This window comes from Leishmania infantum, chromosome 32 (assembly GCF_000002875.2).
Source record: "Leishmania infantum JPCM5 genome chromosome 32".
Taxonomy (NCBI): Eukaryota; Euglenozoa; class Kinetoplastea; order Trypanosomatida; family Trypanosomatidae; genus Leishmania; species Leishmania infantum.
This window is the reverse complement of record NC_009416.2, coordinates 1,334,424-1,355,263: the sequence shown is the minus strand read 5'-3', so window position 1 is coordinate 1,355,263 and position 20,840 is coordinate 1,334,424. Positions and strand designations below refer to the sequence as shown.

Sequence of the window (20,840 nt, the reverse complement as noted above, 5' to 3'; positions counted from 1 at the left end):
AGGAGAGCCACTCGACAGCCACGCACACGCAAGATGTCGTGGCCGAGGGGCAGGCAACCGCAACAGGGAAACAATGTGGAGCGAGACAGAGCCATGCGAAGCATCGGCAGGGGCTCAGCACGTGTGCGCGCGCGAGATAGAGAGAAAAGGGAGGTACAAAGAAGAGGTTGGGGGTGGATGAGCAAGCAGGAGAGCGACATGAGCAGCACCAACGACGGGCGAGACTTCCGGAAAGGCGCACCGGAACGCGTTCAAAAGACGTACAGCAAAAGGAGGAAGGCGGAGAGGGGTTGTTGCTGCGATGGCACGGCACCTCGTCGCTGTGTACTCCCGGTGTCTACGGTCTCCCCACTCCCTTACTAGCGCACGCTCACGTCCCGCTCGGGGAGGAGCGCACGTGTCTGCCCAATGCTCACAACTTCGTATCGCAACCCTCACCACCCCACCCCCTCTCTCCGACACGGACGCACATACACACACACACACACACCTTGTTCTCTCAATCTGCTTCGCACGACGTTTGGACTGCGTTGCTGTGGTGGTGAAAGGCCCGAGATGGTGGGGGAGGGCGAGTGCGAGAGTGAGAGGGGGCGAGAGAGTATATACACAACGATAAACAGAAGGCGGTGGAGGTGGCGGTGAGCACGAGGCACACACACACGCACACAGAAACAGACTCACAGACAGGGAGAGGACGACGATGACGGGGGAAGAGGGTAAACGAAAAAGAAAACGGGGCGGACAATACAATGAAGAAAACGTGGGCCGAATACGCCCGCAGAGAGAGGTGGTGGTGAGGATAATGGTGGTGATGGTGGGGGGGGGGAGACGGCGACGACGCACGGCGGCAGCAAAGCTGCAAAGGAAAGAGGCGAGGTAAGGGTGTGGGCCTGTGTGCCTCGGAGACCGGCCAGCCCTCTCCCCTCAGCGCGCATACACGCCATCACCCGCCTCGGCTCTCGCGTAAGGGGCTTTCTGTTGACAGTGCTACGGCTGCCGCGGTGGCAGTGGCGGTCGGTATCGTCGTGGCATCGTCGCAGATGGACTGCCACTTGACCCTATACCGACGCAGCAGCTCGTTCAGGCTGCGCAGATAGAGCGAGGGGTAGTGATGCAAAGCCGCTTCGGGGATGAGGACCACCTGCTCACGCACCGCGGTGGCAGTGAGCGGAACGGCAAGGAGATGGCGGCGGCGCGTCCCGGATGTCATGTTGTACAACGAGCCAGGAATGGCGAGCAGGGGTACAGATTGGTCGGAGACCCCTGCGACCGCAGGTCCAGTGTCATCGACGGCAGCCCCGTCGCCGCTAGACAGACTCTCCTCCGTCGGCCGCGCGTATTGCTGCAGAAAGGCGTCCTGAAGCGACCGCAACTGTAGCCGGGAAACAACGTCCATGCCGTTGCTGAAGGCCACAAGACGACTTCCAGAGTGCTGCTCCTCCTCGTGCAGCCATGCATTCAGCAGTGGAGCGACGCGCCGCTCCACGACTGGGGCGGCACCAAATGTGCAAGTCACCGTCTTGGTAAAAGGCACATGCGCCGCAGTGCTGGCCGTGGTCGTCGCTGTGTCAGCGGATGCGATGGCTGCAGAGGAAGGAGGCCGCGCCGAAGGCAGTGAGGAGGGGCATGTGAGCGCCTTCGCGCGGCGCAGCAGCGTCGTTGACGAGTGCAGCGCCGCGCGCCACGGCCCGCAGTACAGAAGGTGAAAGAGAGAGGCCTGGGCACCGCCCAGAGAGTGTCCGGTGATGCAGAGCTGGTAGGTGCTGTATTGGCTGTGGATGGTACGCAGGAGAGGAAGCAACTGGGCACCCGCCTCGACGACGGACTCGTAGAAGCCGAGCGGAATCGCTGTGCACAGTCGCTGCGACGTGTCCATGCCGGTGGCCGCCGCTGCCCCATCCACAGGGGCGCGCTCCAGCACGACGTTGGCGTAGCCCTCTGTCACATCCACCACGATGTCTGCCGGCGTCAGCGAGCCGCGGAAGGTGAGCACGACTCGGTTCGTAGCGTGGTCGAGGAAGAGGGCCCAGCAAGATTGGCCTACGCGAAGCGAGTAGCGACTTGCCACGCACTCAAGCAACGCGTTCGGCTCCTCGCCCTGCAGCATGCGGCGCATCGACTCTAGTTGCTCCTCAGAGTTAGCGCAGACGTAGCGCCGGTGAGGCTCTGCCATGAGCTTCGACAGCTCACGCAAGCTCGAAAAGTAGTTGAGCTCAAAGGGCAGACCGTAGGCGGCCATCGCGTAGCGGGCGAGGTAGCAGGCTGTGTGGAGCGTGTCCAGCTTGCCCTTGATTATCACCTGCTCGGACGGCGCAACGGTGAGCTGGGACTTCGGCGAAGGCGAGCCAGTGGCACCGGCAGGCGTTGCCAACTGCAGCTGCCTTTCACGAATGCGGCGCGACCCTCGACGCACCCACAACTTGTACGTCTGGCGGCTCATCTCACTGTTGAGGGCTGCCTGAGCGGCGTAACGCGAGACGTCTCGCTTGCGCAGTCCGCATCGGGTGAGCTGTGCCTGCACCTCCCGCGCGATGCGCTTCGTTAGCGCCGACCACGATGGCCTTCCGAAGACCTCGACGTGGAACGGGTCCAGGTGCCGCAGCTCCGCCACCTTGGCGCCCTCCATGGCAGTGTTGGCGATGCCAGTGGAGATGGTGTAACCGTAGCGCTCGTCCGCGCTGCTGTCAGGCGAAGCCGCAGCGATGCCAGTGGTCGCCTCGCCTTCATCCTCCTCATTCCACTCGGCTGACGACGTGGTGGCCATCGTGGTTGCATGCTCTGTCGATGCGGCACCAGTGTCAGTGGATCCGCTAGAATTTGTCAGCGCGCCGTCGCTCGCCTCTGCGTGGCCCTGTAGGCCATCGCATATGTTGCACCGATAGCACGCCTCGGACGACTGCGGGGGTGGTGCTAAAGGGGTGGTCGGGGGGACAGCAGCCTGGCGTGACCCTCGTCGCCGCACAGCCCAGCGGGCACGCAGGGATGGCAGCCGTCCAAGTGAAGAAAGGAAGGACAAGGCCGCGGCGCCGCCTTTTGCGGTGGTCGTGGTCGACGTGTAGACAGGCGAGGAGCACCCAGACAACGTCCAAGAGGACGCGGGGGCGTCGCTGGTGGATGGCGCGCCAGCACCGGTCACATAAATGGCCTCGTGTGCAGACGCGTACACCGTTGGCTCGTCATACAGGGAGCGTCGAGAGGAGCGCAGGGTGTAGAGCGGGTAGGCGCATGTGCACACGCGGTCACGAGGTGTCGAGATGTGCGGAATGCGGTAGCGGTAGAGAGGCCGACACCACTCCTGGATCATACCAAAAAGCTGCCCCTCCAACCTGGGCGGCCTCTTGGTGGCTGGGGCCATGCGCAGGTGCCGCAGCATCGCTGGTCCCTGCTGCGCGGTCGAGTGTGCCGGAGTGCGTGATGCGGAACTTTAGGAAAGCCAAGCAAATTTCCTTGAAACAGAAGCGAAGGCGCCGAAGAGAGAGCGCAGAATCGCCTGCGGGGGTACGCTCTACTGCCTTCAGTTTACGCTATATACGGGTATGTGCGGCGGCGGGGTGGTGACCAAAGAGGGGATCGATGGCTCTGATTGCATGAGCGTTGACGGTGCAATACGCTGATACGGTCCGCGCGCACACCCTCCACCCGCCGGGCCACGCCTGTAATGGCACGACCGAAGCCTGTCTGTTAGTTAGGGCCGTTAACGGGTTACAAAGGAAAACAAGAAAAGGAGAGGTAACGAGAAGAGTGTGACACTAAACCGGCGAAGATCAGGAGAGACTCAACCAAAAGAAGATGAGGTGATCCACAGGAGTCAACAGCACAAGAGGATGCGCACCAAGCACACACAAGCACACACACAAAATGGCAGCAATGATGTCGGCCACACACAACGCAGTCCGTAGCAGCACTTCTCGCTTCTGCCACCGTAAATCTCAAATAAGCTTGTGTGTATGTATACGTGGGATAAAGAGAGGCCAACGAGCGAAGAACAACGCTGTCAGAGGCACCCGCAAAGGTGCCCAAAGAAGGGAGGAGGAAAGCGACAGGAAAATGAAAGAGAGCGGCGTATCTGTGAGTGCGCCTGCTGCGGTTAACACGAGGACGTCACGCGCGCAGAGGCACTGCAGAGAGAAACTAAAATAAGCGAAAAAAAACGACAAAAGAGTGGCTGTGTTGGGGCCGTGGTGCCGGCGGTTGTTTCTTTTGTTTTTCTTTGGGGGGGCACGGTCAGTAGCCCAACGCAGGTATGTCAGTCACCACCCGCTGGGTACGACTACGACCGATGCTGCTACTCGTGAATGAGGGAGGAGAGGAGGGGAAGTTGAACCTTCTGTGTCTATGCAGCCAAACGAATAGCCCTGCTGGCAACTCGAAGGATGGAGGAAACAGCAGCAGACATAAAAGAATGCAATTCAAATGTGGAGCGCGATAGTCCGTTTTTCATGCTCCTGATGTCTTGGAAAAGCACGCCCCTCAGCGGCTGTGAACGCGTGTCTGTGATTGTGTAACGGCAGCACACCGTGATGCTGCAAGAAGATATGGGGTGGCCAGGATGGATAGAAGAAGAGGGAGAGAGATGTCGCAACACCCATGTGATGCGGGTGTGGGCACCTGCGTGTTGCGACCCAAGGAAATCGAGGGATGGCCCGAAAAAAAAAAAGGGGGCGCGAGGGAGGAGAGAGTTTGCTGCATCGCACGTCGAAGTACCGGCGAGTACGGTTCGAGGAAAGGGAACGGTAGCAGGGAGAGAGGCAGCAGCGGCAGCAGCGGCACCCCCAAAGCACGACCACCGCAGTCCTCACGTGTTCACAGCACCGCACCGCAGTGAGGGCGAAAGAGCGGTGAAGCGAGTGAGAGAGACTCAGAGGCGCTTGTTTGGTGAGCAACACACAAGCACGAGCATATTGGTGCAGCTCAGGGAAGGACACAAAAAAAAACGGAGGCACAGAAAAGATCGCAGATGTACATGCACGCAGTCGTCTCCGCCTTCCCTCTATGCCTGTCACATTATTGCCCTGAAGACGCCATGATGAGCGAAGCACAAACCATCCTCTCCTCCCTGTCCCCCTCCCGCCTTACATGTGCACGTGTAAACGCACCTGCAGTCAGTTCGTGCTACCCTTTCGATAAAGGTGACGCATGTCGTGTGTGGCATTGCACTGCAATGCCAAGCAACGAACACACACGGCGGGCGGGGATGTTTAGGCCATCAGCTCATCGCACAGTTCGAGGAGAGAAGGTAAAGCGCACGACACGAGAGGGACAGCGACGACGCCGCAAGGAAAAGGTGGTGGATGAGGAGGGGGGAAGGGAGGAACACATGTCGATAGGCGAAAGCGCTTTATTTAAAAAAAAGTCGCCATGGAAAATGCACATCCAATGATCGTCGCGCACGCGAGCCGCGAAGGGACACCGGCATGCACACAAGCGCACAGGCAGAGAGGGACAGAGGAGAGATGGAGAAGAAAGGAGAGAGAGAGAAACAAAGAGCGGGAGCGGATGGGAGAAGCGCTATCTAAGCGTGATGCGCACACAAACCTGCCCCGCTCCTGCCTCCACGCAGCTCTAATACAGGTCGCTGATGGGGGCTATGCAAATCTTCACCATGTTATCGCGCGCCAGCTCGTCGGTCTGCAGCAGCTCTCTGCGTTGCAAGAAGGGGTAGAGACCCCATCCCTTCCCGGCAAATCGCGCCGTCCACCCCGTCACCTGCCACTCCGCCCATGCCACCTCTGAGAAGGCGATAACGCGGAAGTCTATGCGCAGACGGTGCTGCAAGGGGAAGAGAAAGAGGCCGAGCCACTCCTCCTCTCCCTCGTCGGACGAGGGCGCCGACGTCACGAGGGTGTTGTCGACATCCTCTGCCGCGAACGTGTAGTGGTCCTCCTGCGCGGAGTGCGTGAGAAGGAGTGAGGTGCGCGCCTGACTACCACTGAGCCCCCTGCCGCCTCCTTCCAGCACATTGGGTGGTGTCAACCTAGACGCCGCGGTGTCCATCACGCCGCCGTTGATCCCCGGCTCCACCATCGGCGTGGAGGACGCGCTGCCGTCGTGGCGACGTGCTCGCGGGAGCGGGGCAACGCGCAGCTCCCACGATACACCGAGCAGGCGGAATGGTGTGGAGCAGACTATCTTCCGTTGTCCAGGTGCGAAGTAAGACGTGGCGCTCTGGATGACCCAAATGTAGCCTCTCTGGAGGTCCGTCAGACAGCGGTGCAGGCCGAGATTCTGCAGCGTCGGCGGCGATGCGGCGGCACCGTTTTCGCTCTGCATAAGGGTACCGGCAGGTAGGCTGTCCAGCAGCCGCTGCGGTGCATCGCTGCTGGCGTCACGGCGCGGCGAAGAGAGTGCCATCAGCGTCTGAGTGCGCGCTCGCACCTTGGCAGAGTTTGGCCGGCTTTGTGCTGCACCAGGCATAGAGAGGGCGGTGGCTTCGTGCAGTGACGGAGGCGCGGTCCTGCCACTGCGAAATGGCCCTGCCGAGGTAGACGGCTGCGGCTCCGCTACGTTGTCCATGTTGGTGCGGACGTTGCCGATGCTCACAAGCAGCCGACGCAGGCCCGCCCAGTCAACCTGTTGAAAGAGGGCCTCATTCGTCTGCGCCTGAGCTTCGCAGCTCACGATGGCGTCGCGCAGGCGCTTCTCCTCGTCCTTGCGTCGAGCAATGCTGCCTTCCACTTGGCCAATCAGCGACGAGGTCGTGCGAAGGAAGTGCAACAACTCAAGCAAGCGGTTCGTGGGACCGCAAGTACGCTCTGCGCAGGGCCCACTACTGCTGGCAGCTACTGTGCTGTAATAACGACGCAGCGCCGCGTCTAGAGCGGCAAGCGCTTGCGTGTACTTGGTGGCCACGGCGGCAGCCTCGGCGAGCGGCGGCCTGCGCTGCGCCTCCTGCACCATCTGCGTCATGGAACGCTCCGCCTGCTGAAGCGCCTGATTCAGTGTCGAGAATTGCCGTTGAACGAAGCACAGATCTCGCTGCTGCCGCGCAGCGTAGCGGGCCTGCTCTGCCCTCAGCTGTTCCTCTGTTTGCTCGCACTGGGTCAGCCAGTGGCGCAGCGCCTCGTGCAGTGCCTCTGCCTTGGCGCATACAGCCGTTGCTCTTTCCGCCGCCTCCACCACCACGTGAGAGCGGTGCGCCCCAACGCTGGCGCAGTACGAGCACGTCAGCTCCTCGCACGCCATGCAGTAGAGCGACTTGATCTGGCGGGGATGAATGTCGCAGGTAAACTGATCCAAGGTCGCCGGTGGCGCCTGCCGCTGAGTAAACGGAGCTGTGGCCGAGGCGGGCGGCACTGTCTTCAGCGTCGGACCAGCGATGCCCCCGCCACCCATCGCGCCGCCACCGCGCACGCCCCCGCGCGGTGGCAGAAGGGGAGGACGTGAGGGGGCTCCATGATGGGCAGCTGGCAGCGGCGCGCCAGCGCTTGCGGCTCTCCGACCAGCGCTTCGGACCACGGCAGCAGGTACTGACAGATATGCTGTATCGCGGCTCGTGGCGCTGCGATCACGAGGCAGGCTCTCGTAGAGCAGCCTGTTGTGGCTCGAGTGCGCGTTGTAGGCGCCGTGGAACGACAGAGACGGCATCAGGCCGCCAGTCCCCCACGCCGAATTCGTGCTTGGCGAGACTTGGGCGGCGTATGGGCTCAGTGGCGACAGGTGCTGCGTCGGGGGCGCGCGGGGTGCCGAAGCAGCACGAACACCGCCGTAAGAGACACGATTACTGGGCGAAGCGTTGCGAAAGCCGCCGTTGCCGGCTGAGTATACCCCTGACGCCCACGGCGAGCCTGTCACCAGGTCACTGCGCCCTGCAGTCCCTGTGCCTCTCGCAGGCACAGAGTCTAGCGCCCAGGGTTCGATCAGTCCGCCACCGCCGTGATATGCGGTGTTGCCTTCGTCGCACTCTGCGCGGGTTTTCTGCGCGGCGCGGCGCTGTTTGGAGGCCTCACCGCGGCCCGGCGTGGTGGCGGAGGCAGCTCGTTGGTAGGGTGCTGTGCTGTCTGCGTAGCGCATCCCCATGAGGAGGCCGCTGGTGCTATGCGGAGAGGTAGCCTGCTTCGGATTCGCGCCGTTGTCCGCGGACACGGACCCCCGCCTCGGGCTGGACTTGAACCACTCCTTCATGTTGTAGATCTTGGACGGGGAAGACGGGGACGATGGGGAAGATGGGGAGGACGGCGACGGCAGCGGCGGCGGCACCCCTCCCGCACGGCTCATCTTCTTCTCGTCCTCCCTCGCTGCCGCGGCCTGCGCTGTCGTCCCTGGCGACCGGGCCGGGCTGGTTGTGGCGCACCGTCCGCTCTTGCGACGCTGCTGTGCCGACAGAGTGGCGGCGGAGGGGAACACCGTTAGTAGATAGCGGGGCAGTGCCTGGTAGCTGTGCTGCACCTGCACCTGCACCAGGGAGAGGTCCTCTGCGGCAATTTCAGCGGCGTCCTCGGTGCGCAGGCTGGTCTTCTGCTTGTGCGCCCGCATGTAGCAAACACTGTCGTAGCCGCGTGGTGGCTTCACAGGAGGGGTGGGGTAGGCCTGCTTGTCGGGGCTCTCGCCCGTGAGGCCCTGGTCAGTCATGAAACGGCGTCCAGGTGCAACTTCGCACAGCAGCACCTTGTGAGGCGCGGTGTTGGGTGGCATATACTTCACATGCGCGCTAAGCATCGAGGAGGTAAAAACAAAAGGCGTGCGCCGCGTGTTCGCCGCGGTCGGCGACGCTGACGACGGAGAGGTCGGCGCCGAGGCACCACCCCCGACATGTGGCACAGGATTGCTCGACCCCGACTCAGTGCCGCTTGACACGTCCGAGCCGCCGCAGGACTGCAGCACGGCTGCCAGCGACTGGGGGACGCCGTTGCTGAGCAGGAATCCATACTGCAGGACCACGCGCACGCTCCACGCGTTGTTACTGTAGTAGAGCAGCTGCACCTTGTCCTGATTGGCCGACAGCCGTCTGCTTCGCGTCTCGTCAAACATGCGAGTCAGGAAAGGGCAACGAATGCGCATCGCATCCTGCACTTCGAAGCCGACATGCTTGTTGCCCAGCCAGCAAGCAACGTGGCTGCGCAGCTCATCGTACTCGATCTTGTCGCGCCGTTTATCCAGTGGCTCCAGCTGAATCAGTGTTGTCTCCATCCACAGCTGGCAGCGATAGATACAGAGCTTGGAATGGTGGGCGCCCAGCTCGCTGGCGGAGGTGGCTCTGCCGTCCGTGTTCGTCGTCCCATCCGCCTCTGCCGTCTCCGCGGCCTCATTCTCTGAGGTGTGTAAACGCTGAGAAAGCAGGCGTCCGTCTTCCTGCAGCAGTTCGCGCACATCCTTCAGCAGCTCGTAGCGACTGTGCGTGTAATTCCAGTAGGATAGCACCATTGCACGCTGTCCTACTCGGCCCTCCACGAGTCGCTGCACCTCGCTGACGCTCCGCGGCACACGCACATCCGGTAAGGTGTGCGGCTCCTGCGAATCGTCGCAGTACACTACAATGCGCAAGTACGTCCGCTGGGACGGCGTGGGCGAAGTCGCCGCCATGGTTCACGCAATAGGAGGCGACGCGCGTGTGTGGGCCTGCGTGTAGACAGGCACCAGTTGCCACGCTGCGCTGCCGTGTGGAGAGACGCGCGCAGAGAGTGTGTAAGCGTGGAAGGCGGGAACACGCGCGCGCCAAGAGGAGGAGGGGGGTGCTGGTGCTGCGTAGACCGTCGATATATATATATATATGAGTGTGTGTGTGTGTGTGTGGTGAGGAAGCAAAACGAGCTTTCCTACCCTCATACGACAGAAGCAACGACGAGAAAAAGGTGAGCAGGTGAAGGCGTGTGCGTGTGTGTGTGTGCGCGCGCGCTCTCTCATGGCAGGAGGGAAGGGTCGTACAGCGACGTCTCGAGACAGAATGGCCCAATGAATGAGGGAGAGAAGGGAGGGGGGGAAGGGGGGAAGGGGCCCAAGACGAATAAGGAGACAGGGAAAGAGAAAGGAAGACGATATTATCTGAGACAACACTGCAAGAGCTGAAGAAAGCGGCGAAAACAAACGCAAAGTAAAAAAGAGACGATCAGAAATGCAGCCTAGCGAGCGTGTATACCGGTGGATGGATGTGTGCGTATGTGCGTGCCCGTCTACCGGGTGCGTACGGGTGGCGTGATGGCGTGCCGCCCTCAGAGAACGAGGAAAGAGGAGAGAAATCGACTACGCAGAGAGCACCACGCAACGCGGATAGACCCACGAGCAATGAGAAGCATACACTGGCGCAGGTGTGATGTGGCCTCACATCCAAGCACGTACACGCATACGCATACATATGCACATATGTACGCTTGCACGCACCCCGAACGCGGGCAAAACACACAAAAAGAAGAGGCTAGTCGAACGCTCGCCAAGAAGAGAAGCAAAGTACTCACTAAAGACGCCCGCACACATGCATCGCGTGCGTCGCGGAGGTGGTGGAACGAAGCGCCCCCTGCCTCTCTCTCTCTTTCGAACTTGAAGACGTCTTTGCCTTCCTCCTTTTTCGCTGTGTGTGTGTGTGTGTGTGTGTGTGTATGTATGTGGGTGGGCGGGTGTGTTGAGGAGGAGCTTCTGCAGATGGTGTAGGAAATCTACAGCCGCGCCGCCCGCCGTGCGCGCATGTAAGGGCGAGTTGTTAGCACCCATGTCGGTTCCACGGAAAAAAAAAGAGCAGCGACAGAATTCAAATATGTACCGAGAGGCAGCGGGAAGAAAGGGGGAGGGGAGGTGAACAGAAACGATAGAAAACATTGCGCACGTCGGCCATCGATGCGGGGAGGGGCTTGTGCAGCCGCGGAGACGTGCGCACGCGCTGCCCAGGATATCACTGCGCCCTCCACGTGCACAGAGAGAAAGGGAGCCAACTCGAGGGAGACACGCGTACGTGAGGGCCTCCGGCGGAGTGCGAAGAGGCACACGCAAGAACAGATGCATGTACACGAGAGGAAGAGCAACGTGCCCCCTCCTCTCCCCTTCGCGTTTGCCTCACTGAAGGCACCACGCGAGCGTGCACTTGCATCTACCCGCGGGGTACATGAGAGAGAGACGGAAGACACCGCTCTGCCCATTCGGCAGAGTTATGCTTTCGTCTACTGTTCTGCTTGGTTTTCCAACACGCCCGCGCCCCATTCTCGTAGTTGAGCATGCGACTGTGTGCATAAGGGAAGGGGAAGGGGGGCCGGGCAAGACGCTGCCATAATAACCGCGAGGCATGCACACGCACGCCCGAAAACAAGTTTTGGTTGTCCTTTTCGCTTCGCCGCACACTCGCTCTCTCTCACATGACTCAGGCAAACACTATGGAAGAAAGGCGAGAGGGGGCAGAGGTCTGTGCAAGGGTGTGTGTGTGTGTGTGTGTGGAGCGCGAAGAGGGCGGAAGAGCGCGTCCGAGCACGCCCCTCTGGTCAGACCACACGGGCGCACACACACGCACACGCACCCGCACAAAGACATCCCTCTCAGTGTTGAACCCTTAATGTATGAGATGGCAGACTCAAGGCTGCAAGAAGAAAGGAAGGCGGCACCGACATGTCTCTCCCCACCTCTCTGCTGCACACAGAAGCACATCTACGCACGCACGCACGCATCGCCACAGGCATTTGCAGACTCACACGCACATCAGCCACGTCGGGTCGAAAACAGCGTGGTCGAGCATCTCTCTAGTAGCAGCTAAACTGCCGCCCCTCCTTAATCCGCCTACATCCTCCTCTCTAGTCCTTTCCACCACCGCCACCGCCCTAAAGAAGCACAACGTTGCCAGCAGGGGTACCTTGGTTAGCCACGATACCTCCAGACAAGACCACTAGCGCATCACCAAGCAACCACCCACCTTTTTCCTCACAGTCACGGTGTGAGGTCGTTGACTCGTTCGCTGGTGGATTCTCATGATGTCCGCTCTCCTGGAATCTCCGTCACCTGTGGCACACGTAATGGATGCGCGTGTGCTCCGTTACTTCCGGTGTGCACATCCTTTGTTCAGATGCTCAGAACCAGAGTGTAGCGAAAGGGGATGAAAAGAGAGGCGGTTGTGCCGAATGTGTGATGGGCGATGGGCCGCATCCGTGGCAGCCACAGAAAGTCGCAAATTGCGGCGACGGGAGTTGGAGTGCCTCAGAAGACGGAAGAAACGCAACTAGACCTGACCGACGGAAGAAAGCGAACGATAAAGATGCAGAGCATGATGTCCACAACTGTTATGCGCGCGGTGCGAAGGGACTGGCAGGCAGACACGCAGGCACACATAAAGGATGAGCTAAAAGCAAATCGAGAGGAGAAGCCACGCAGAAGCTGGACAGGACATCCTCTCCCTCAGACCCTCCTATCTCACTCTCCACGGTAGGGTACCTCTCGCATGCACATGCGAGGGTTTCCACATACCTATAGAGTGCGGAAAAAATTAGAGAGACCTTCAGCGTGGGGGTGCGACTACGTACGTTCGCCTTCCCTATGCCGCACAGCTGCACTCGAGTGCTGAGACGCCCTCTTTACTACTTTATCCTTGTGTTCTGGTTGCTTACCTAGCTGCGGGGGGGGGGGGTCATCAACGGTTAAAGAGACCACGACAGAGCGAGAAGAGTGCAGTGAATAGAAGTGGGCGGCAGCGAAGGTGTTGCACAGGTAGCCACACACACACACGTGCACACACTGCAACAGAGCCGAGCAAAGGAAGGAGAAAAAAAGATATGTCTGTGATCATGGATAGAGGAGACGGAGGGGGGAGCGCGTCTCGAGGGCTCAACACAATGAGCCCAGGCTCCGCATGCGGCGCAGAGGGGGGGGGGCACGGTGAGCAGGACGAGCGAGCGAGCGAGACGGTTGAAGCGCTGAGCAGGTGGTCATTCGCATACGTCATACCAGGTGAACTGCGTCCTTGACCGAACGCCCCTTGCGCACAGTAGACTTCTTCGCCGAAGCCGCAGCAGACCGCCGCCCCGCCTTAGGCTCCGCAGCGGCTTCTGGTGAGTCGCCCCCACCCTTGATGTCTACCACAACCTCAATCAGGTCTGGACGTGCCAGCACTGCTGCGCTACACGTCAGCTCTCGCCACTGCGGCCGCAAAGTGGACCACAGCCGCGGCGGGCAGTACGGCGCTACCCACCTCCCAGAGCCAGCGGCACCAGCGTTTCCTTTCTTCGCTGCAGAAGGCCTGGACATGGTTTCCTGCGCCACCTCCACTGTGGCAAGGGCCACCGGATCCACCACGCAAGCGCGCAGGCGCCGCAACGCCGCCAGCACCTCCAGCTGCGCCGTGCCAACGAGCTCACCAAGAGTTCCTGTAGAGAGCGACTCGGCGTGTGTATCCACTGTCGTCAGCGTTTTCTCCCACAGCTCAACTGGCACGCTCAGCGATGTCTGGCACGCACTGAGGCTGCAGAGAATGAGGTACAGCCGCTGACCCGTCGCAGCCGGTAGGAGACGCTGGCACACCTCCACAAAGTGCCGCTCGAACACTGCGGGAAGTGGCACCGCCGCCCCCAGCCCTCTCCTCACTGGGGCAGAGGGGCCAGGAAGAGCAGGGGCTTCACCTTCATCCGCGTCGCCCGCAGCGGTGCTGTCTTCGTGAGCTTGAGGCGGCACAAGCGGCTGATCGGTGGTGGACGGTGGAGCCTCGGTCAGGAGCAGAGCCGAGCCGAGGGAGACGCAGTCGTTGTCTGAAAACCGCCAGTTGGGGCAAACATCGGCGGTGCTGGAGCCCAGCAAGTCGAGCGTTCGCTGACGCAGTTTGCCGTGTGGATGGCGAAGGCAGCGCAGCGAGCTCCACATGCTCGCCAGCTCAGCGGCGCGGAACTCTGCGAGAGTGGCACAGGCCCGCTCGCACAGCTGCCCGGTGACCTCGTCGTTATGCGCGACGCGCAGCTTTACAAAGCTGTACAGCGCTAGCGCGATGTCGCGCGGCGCGGCAGAGGAGGCGCACATCTTGAGGCGCGAAATAATCTGCTGCGTGACACGAATCGAGTCGCGCAGCACAAACGTGAAGGTGAAGAGGAGGAGACAGAGATCGTGGACCGTTGTTACCTGCCACTGCTGATGTCGCACCATCATCTGAGAAGTTGAGGACGAGGCGCTCACCGGCTGTGCTGCGCCGCCGCGTGCTGCGAGAGCCACGGACGAGGCGGACCCGACCGCACGCCGCATCAGTTGCTCCGCAGTCTGTGTAAAGAACTCCAGGTCTCGCACGCCTAGTCGAGCCAGCTGATGCAGGTACTCCACCACGCGCTGCGGCGGGAGTTGTGCGCGCTGCGCCTGCACGTACTGCAGCACAGCATGTAGGATCTGTGAGTCCCGAAGACCGCCGCTGCGCGACATGATCTGCAGTGCCCACCCCACCTCCTCCTCGGTGATGGTGCGAAGCCAGCGCTTCTGGGATCCCCACTGTCGGTAGACCCCGGGTATGAGTTCCTCCTTGGCGCACGGCAAGTTGGCCAGCAGAGCCGTGAGCTCAAGCTGGGTGCTGCGAGGCGTGTTCTGCACGGCGACGGTGATGGCTGGCATGTACTGCACGAGTATCGCCTCTCCGCCATAGGCGCGCAAGGCAAGAAGCGCGTCGATCAAACTGCGAAGCTGCGGTGGCCCTTCGTGTGACGAGAGGTCATTGGAGCGGCGGAGGTGATCAACCACGGCGCGGTAGAAAGTGTGGGGCTGCGATGGAGCGGGCAGCAGCCGCAACGCGTACCGCACCAGGTGCAGCACACGGTGGTGGTACCAGCGCGTCAGTTCCCCGGCGAGGGCGTCGAGCAACGCCGTCACTGCCGCGGGTTTGGCGGGCATCGTGGGATTCTTCTCTCCGTCATCAGTGCTCGCCGCAGTCGGCAGCTGCTGAGCGAAAAGCGCGGCATCATTGAACTCAAAAGCGGCCACAAGGGCCTGGGAGAGATGGTGCAGCTCCACTGGAGTGTGGCGGGGCTGCGGTGGCGGAGCGGCGGCATCGGTGGCGCCCACGGTAGGGGATGCGCTCTCGGTACCCTTCGCCGCCGCACAGGCGGCGCCGCTCCGCAGTTCGGGGTAGTACAAGGCAAGTAGGCGTTCGAGTGTGGCATCCATAGCGCGTGCCGTCATGACGCGTCGCTGCTCGCACTTTTGGAGGAGGTCCAAAACCCCTTGAGCATCCGCGGACTCCACCGCCTTGATGGCGGCCCCCTCGAAGGCCTCTAAGGAAGGATGCAGCGTCGCCACGCGAGCCGTCTCTGAGGCGCCCGACGCACTTCGGCTACCCTTGCCACAGCCGTCGAGGCCGCTGCTGCTGGAGAAAGCCACGACAGCGGCTGCTGCACTGATGGATCGCTCAACATCCTCGCCGTGAAGCGGCGTCGCATTGACCAACGCGAGCAGCGACACCACTGGTTGATGCAAGTCTTTGTAGCAGTGCACCACCCTCTGCAACTGATCCGGTGACAAGTAATTAGACGGCTGCGACGTGATGTGCCGCTCTGCGGCTACAAAGAAGTCTGGGTAGTCGTCGATGCCCTCGGCACAGAGTGCCTCGATGACGTTGCAGAGCTGCCTGCCGTCGAAGGAGTCGAGGTAGCGGAGGCAATGCTCCGCGAGCAGGTGCCACACCTGCACATCCTCAACCCCGGCCCTCTGCAGCGCCTCCATCAGCAGCAGAACGATGTTACCTTGCGAGAAGAGAAGCGGTGCCTCGTTGGACTTATGCGAGCCGGCCGCTGACGACGCCACCGCCGCCCCATCATCCCCCAAGGATGACGGCCCGGTGTACGAGTTCAATGCCGTGCGCAGCAGTGGCAGCGCCGTCGCTGTGATGTCGGTCTGCGCTCCAAGCGCGCAGCACGCAGCCAGTGTGGTGCACAGTTGTGGAACCGACATGGACGGCGCGCTGAGCTGCACGAGCTGCACCGCCTCCTTCGCGACGGCGCTGCTGCCCAAGTGGAAGTATGCTAGGCTGTCTAAGAGATTGCACAGAGCAGATGGGTTGATAGTGTATGGGGAGTAGCTCAGCGTGCCGCCGCCGTGGCCCCATCGGCTGTCCGAGGGCAAAGAACATAGTTGATTGCCTTCATGGGCACTGGCGTACGCCTGCTGGGCTCGATGCTTGAGCTCCTGCAGAGAGGGCTGCAAGGAAAGGCGCAGGAGCTTGTTTTTGAGAGTGTCGCCCAGCACCGCGTCAGGTAGCACGGCGTGCACGCGCCGAAGGTGGTATATGTCCTGGATGACCTTGTTGAGCATGTCTGGCGAGGGGATGGGAAACCGTGGCGCTGCTGACGCAGCTGCGCTCCAGCGAATGGGGCGGTGAACACCAAGGAAGGATAAGGACTTGTACACGAGGGCGTGGCGCGCAACGAGGCAGACGACGCAGTCCTCGAGAAAAGACGATGCGAGCACAACGCGAAGAGCACAAGAGGGGGAAGAGGGGCAGCAGCAACATGAAGAAAAAGAAACAGACAACAAGACAGTAAAAGCCTCATCGCACTACCACGATGAGCGCCTGCGTCTGGCACCGCGGTGCATTGTGTGCTTCGGAAAGGCGGAGAGGGGACGCTAAGGCGCCTCTGCGCTGCACACGGCCGAGGTAGCTCAATATATCAGCAATGGAAACGAACAAGAGCTTCCCTCTGTAAAGTGCTGAGAGAGACAGGCAGCAGCCGCAACACCGTGCATCCAAACAGCAATGAAAAGCACTCGACACCGAAGCATGCTACTGTCACCACCAGCACGCCGTTGGGCCTATGTGGGTCTTTGTCCGAGTGTGTGTGTGTGTGTGTGCGTGTGTGCGAGTGCTCAGTCAGGGATAGACTTGTGAGCGTGCGCGTGTGTCCAAAGAGTGCCTACACGGAGTTTGTCGCGCCTTGTTTAGGGCGGGATGCTGCGTGGCTGAATCGCCCCCCTCTTCTCCGTCTCCGGTCCACCCCCCCCCCCCACTGTCGCCCTGCAGGCGGGAAAGGAAAGACGAGGGTGTGGCAGACCGAGCAGGAGGAGCGCAATGGCAGCACACTACGGAAAGAATACCACTTTGCCGGGGAAGAAGAAGGGGGGCAGGCAGCGCCGACAACGTGAGCCGCACACAGTGCACCTCATCTGCCCTTCTATTTAGCCTCCGCCGCCACGCCGCCTCTTCCACGTCACCTCGCTCGTGGACCGCCCTTCTCCCACGAAGGCTGCGGCATCTCACCCTCTCTAAAGTTCTTCACCTGCTCCACCGACCACTGTCGCGCCTGGATCTTCTGCACCTCCAGCGTCGTCTGCGCATCCTTCTTCTTTTCCTTGATCTGCCGCGCTGTCTGCTTGATGCCGGCACCGAGGTCGAAACCGAAGAAAACCATAATGAAGAAGAACATGGCCACCCCAGACCACGGGATCATACGAATGCCGCGTACAACAATGCCATCTGAGTGATCCTCGCGCCTCCTGATCGAGCGCTCCCAGCGCTGCACGCGCATAAAGTCTTGCAGCATGCGAAACCCCATGTTTTCTCTTTGTTTTCCCTGCCTATGCCAATGCAGAATACGCTCCACTGCTGGAGCGCGCGCGAGAGAGAGATAGGGAGGGAGGCAGAGCTGAAGAGAGGTACAATCCTGCAGAACCGCTGGACGCGCCGGTGAATGTCGGTGCGTGTGTACGTGAGTAGAGTGAGAGAAAAGTCGATACGCACCACCGCCGAACAGTGCGAAAGTATCAAAAGGCGCTGATGCCTCGGCTGTGTCGATGGCTTCCTCTCCCTTCTGTTGTCCCCTTTGTTTTTCGTGTTCGGTGCGTTGTGACCGCAGCAGGAGAACGAGAAAGGGGGCGAGAGCGCCAGAAGAGAAGAGCACAAGAGAGAGGGGTGGCAGTGCAGTGGAGTGCGAGAGCACGCCAGACAGAAACAGTGCGTGTAGAGGTGTCCCAAAGGAAACGGAAAGGAAAAGGAGAAAAAGGGGGATAGTGATGGCGCACATGAGCCCGGATGGGCATGAGCGGAGCGGCGCCCAGGCAACACGCTTCGACGCGCATCTGCATGCGCCGAAAGGGAGAGGAGTCGACACGAAGCGAGAGAAGGAGCGTGCACACACTTGAGCTGCATGCCAGACGCGCCGGCGCCCCTCTCTCCGTCTCTTCACAAGTGAGGGAGAAACAAACGGCACTTCACAGTCCCCTCGGGTGCTTCAAGCGATCCTCAGTGGCCAGCGAGAGAACAAGAGAAGCTTCCCTCCCAGCAACCGCCACCGTAGAGCGGGAGACGCAGAGCACGCACAGAAAGAAGAAACGTGCTGAGTGCAGCGCTGCACCGGCACAGCATCTCCCCGCCATCGCGCACCGACGCACGCGCCCTCGCACCGCTGGAGCATCTGGCGTCGTAACGGACGTACCTCATGGGCTCTCGCTGCGTTGATTTGCAGCGCGTTGCTTTCTTTTTTCTTCGAGGAAGACACGGCGGTTTCTGAGCTACGAGCCATCGAGTACAAAACAAAAAAAAAAGGTTGTTGAAGGCCGTTCTCCCTCACACACCGGCACGCACACAGGGGCGTGGGTGCAGCTCGCACGCGGACACATCTCAAGCACATACATGGAGAGGAGCAACCCGCTGCGATCGCTGGCATCTGTATGTATGGCACTCCGTGTGTGTGTGTGTGTGTTTGTGGGTCGGTCTGGTCTTTTCGGCGCATGGGCATTCACGAGCAACGCGGAAGGGGCATGCATGCTCACATCATCGCTGGTCATCGACAGACCGCAACAGGAAGGTGGGGAGAAACAAAGGTAGACAAAGAAAGCGAAAGAAAAAGGCGACGAGCCCACGTGAGTGGGTGCACGTCTGTGCGTGTGCGCATCACAGGGTGCGGCGTGTTGGTGCGCGCATCGGCCACAGAGACAGCGGCCCATGATACAAAGAGCCGTAATACGAGCGAGAGAGAGACACAAAACGCTCACAATATACATGTGGCTGACGAGGGGGAGGAAGGGAGGGTAAGGTACGTTGTTTGTGTGGCATGCGTCTGGTTTTCGTCGCCGGGAACGCACTTGTGCAAGCGCGTTTCCATCTGAGGTGTGTCCGCGTGTTCTGCGCAGCCCTGTGTTACGTGCCAAGGACATAGAAATCAAAAGAGGGAGAAGAGCCGAAGACATCAGCCACGACAGAGAAAAAAGCTCGAGGCAAGCACCGAGAACGGAGGGAGGAGGGGGAGGGCCCTACGGGGCACTGCACCCGAAAAAAAAAGTCTGAGCAGACAAGCACACACGCAAAGCAACGCCCCGACAACGTACACACCGTTGCTCGCTGATGGATGTGAGGGGTATCTTGCTGGCGTCCGAAAGAGTGCATGCGCGCCCACACACAAAAAAAAAGATTTTAAAAGGAGAACATCGCTACAGGAAAGGCGAGGATCTAACATAATCTAACCGCAGCGGCCTTCGTATTGCTGCCCACCGACACACACACACACACACACACCAACGAACAAAGGGGGTCAGGGGTGAAAAGAACATGCGTACAGCATTCACTTCCGTGCACGCACAGACACAGCGAGGCCGCCAAGCCCGCGTCAATGCGCCTCAGCCGTGCTGCCTCCGCTTCCTCACAGTGTCGGCAGCTCGTTAGGCATCAGCATTTTGGAGATTTCCATGTAGCGGCTGCTGTTGTACTTGCGGCGCACCGCCTGATACTTGGTCGTGGGAACGTAGTTCACATAATCTAGGATGGCCTCCGCGCAGTCGCGGAACTCTTGCACCTCCGACTTGGTGTAGTACCGCAGGGCATCCGTCCACACAGGGAAGGTGGGCGTCTTGGGCAGCTCCAGCTTTGTGCGCAGCATCAGCAACGCCAGAAACACCGACGCATGGGCAATCTGCGACGGGGTGAACTGAAGACACTTGTAGTCCAGTAGCGCATGCTCCATAAAGAAGCTTGTGGCGTGGCGCACAATCGCGAAGTACTGGCGACGCTGCTCCTCGTCCGTGCCAATGCCGAGGAAGTCGTCTCCCTCCAGCACCGTCCACGCGCGCGAGGCGAACGGGAAGGGCGTCGGAACAGTCAGCCGGAACGACAGCGCGGTGCAGATGGCGCGCTCCATCTGGATAATCTCCTCGCGAGTGTATGTGTTGGCGCTGATGTGCACGCACTCCTTCACCTCTGGTGGCCAGATCTCCTCGTACTTGGCCGCCAGAAGCATGGCGCAGACGCCGACAAGCTGCAGCTGCGCGCGTGGTACGAACGTGGTTCGGTCTACCTTGTTGTTGGCGCAGGAAAGATAGCGGTCGATAAGGTTGACGGCAAGATACATGGTCTCTGCGTGCAGCTTGAACTTGAGGTGCACATCGATCAGCCAATCTACGAGGATCATACGCATTTTCTCGTTGATTTCGGGCTGGTGCTGCAGGTACCGCGGGGACGCGTAGTAGGCGTACAGGGTACTCGTGTTCGTTGGCTCATTGCTCGCGTTTCCTTCGTTGAAGCGCGCCACCGCCTGCCGCTCTCGTTCCACGAACATGTCGGTGATGTCGCCAATCAAATCCGTGCAGTACGTCGGCTCCTGTGCATGACGGGCGTCTGCGCATGAGCCGGATAGGGCGCGACTGGTTCGCTGAGGCACAATCACGTTTGTGCGTCGGGCGTGGATGTGAGACTCGCTGTCGCCCCTTCGCACCACCAAACTGTGCATGGAGTGCGACGTCACCGCAGAGAAGCTGCTTGCTGCCGTCAAGCGCTGAGAAAGTTGCTGCTCCTGCTGTGAACCTCGGTGGAGGCTGTCTTGATTAAGAAATGAGGCGCCGGAGAAGCCATTGTTGTTGGGGTCAACGCGGCAGTTCTGTTGACGCTGCTTGATGTCGGCGCCGAGGTTGCTGGCGAGGTTCGACACCTCACGAAGGGCGGCCATGCTGTCTCGCACGCGCTCACGCACAGCAGCAGACAAGAGAAC

At 60.6% G+C, this 20,840-nt stretch overlaps 5 protein-coding genes across 5 annotated transcripts; all 5 read right to left on the bottom strand.

Moving 5' to 3' along the window:
* Positions 1-943: 943 nt before the first annotated feature.
* On the bottom strand, positions 944-3,373 carry LINJ_32_3560 (conserved hypothetical protein; the record flags this gene model as incomplete). Its single annotated transcript, XM_001467993.1, has 1 exon — positions 944-3,373. The coding sequence occupies one exon, from the start codon at positions 3,371-3,373 to the stop codon at positions 944-946; it is 2,430 nt and encodes an 809-aa protein (XP_001468030.1).
* A 2,189-nt stretch (positions 3,374-5,562) lies between these two features.
* On the bottom strand, positions 5,563-9,519 carry LINJ_32_3550 (conserved hypothetical protein; the record flags this gene model as incomplete). Its single annotated transcript, XM_001467992.1, has 1 exon — positions 5,563-9,519. The coding sequence occupies one exon, from the start codon at positions 9,517-9,519 to the stop codon at positions 5,563-5,565; it is 3,957 nt and encodes a 1,318-aa protein (XP_001468029.1).
* A 3,324-nt stretch (positions 9,520-12,843) lies between these two features.
* LINJ_32_3540 (conserved hypothetical protein) lies at positions 12,844-16,179 on the bottom strand (the record flags this gene model as incomplete). Its single annotated transcript, XM_001467991.1, has 1 exon — positions 12,844-16,179. The coding sequence occupies one exon, from the start codon at positions 16,177-16,179 to the stop codon at positions 12,844-12,846; it is 3,336 nt and encodes a 1,111-aa protein (XP_001468028.1).
* An 893-nt stretch (positions 16,180-17,072) lies between these two features.
* LINJ_32_3530 (conserved hypothetical protein) lies at positions 17,073-17,417 on the bottom strand (the record flags this gene model as incomplete). Its single annotated transcript, XM_001467990.1, has 1 exon — positions 17,073-17,417. One exon carries the CDS (start codon positions 17,415-17,417, stop codon positions 17,073-17,075), a length of 345 nt encoding a protein of 114 aa, XP_001468027.1.
* Positions 17,418-19,499: 2,082 nt separating this feature from the next.
* CYC6 (putative CYC2-like cyclin) lies at positions 19,500-20,411 on the bottom strand (the record flags this gene model as incomplete). Its single annotated transcript, XM_001467989.1, has 1 exon — positions 19,500-20,411. One exon carries the CDS (start codon positions 20,409-20,411, stop codon positions 19,500-19,502), a length of 912 nt encoding a protein of 303 aa, XP_001468026.1.
* Positions 20,412-20,840: the final 429 nt, after the last annotated feature.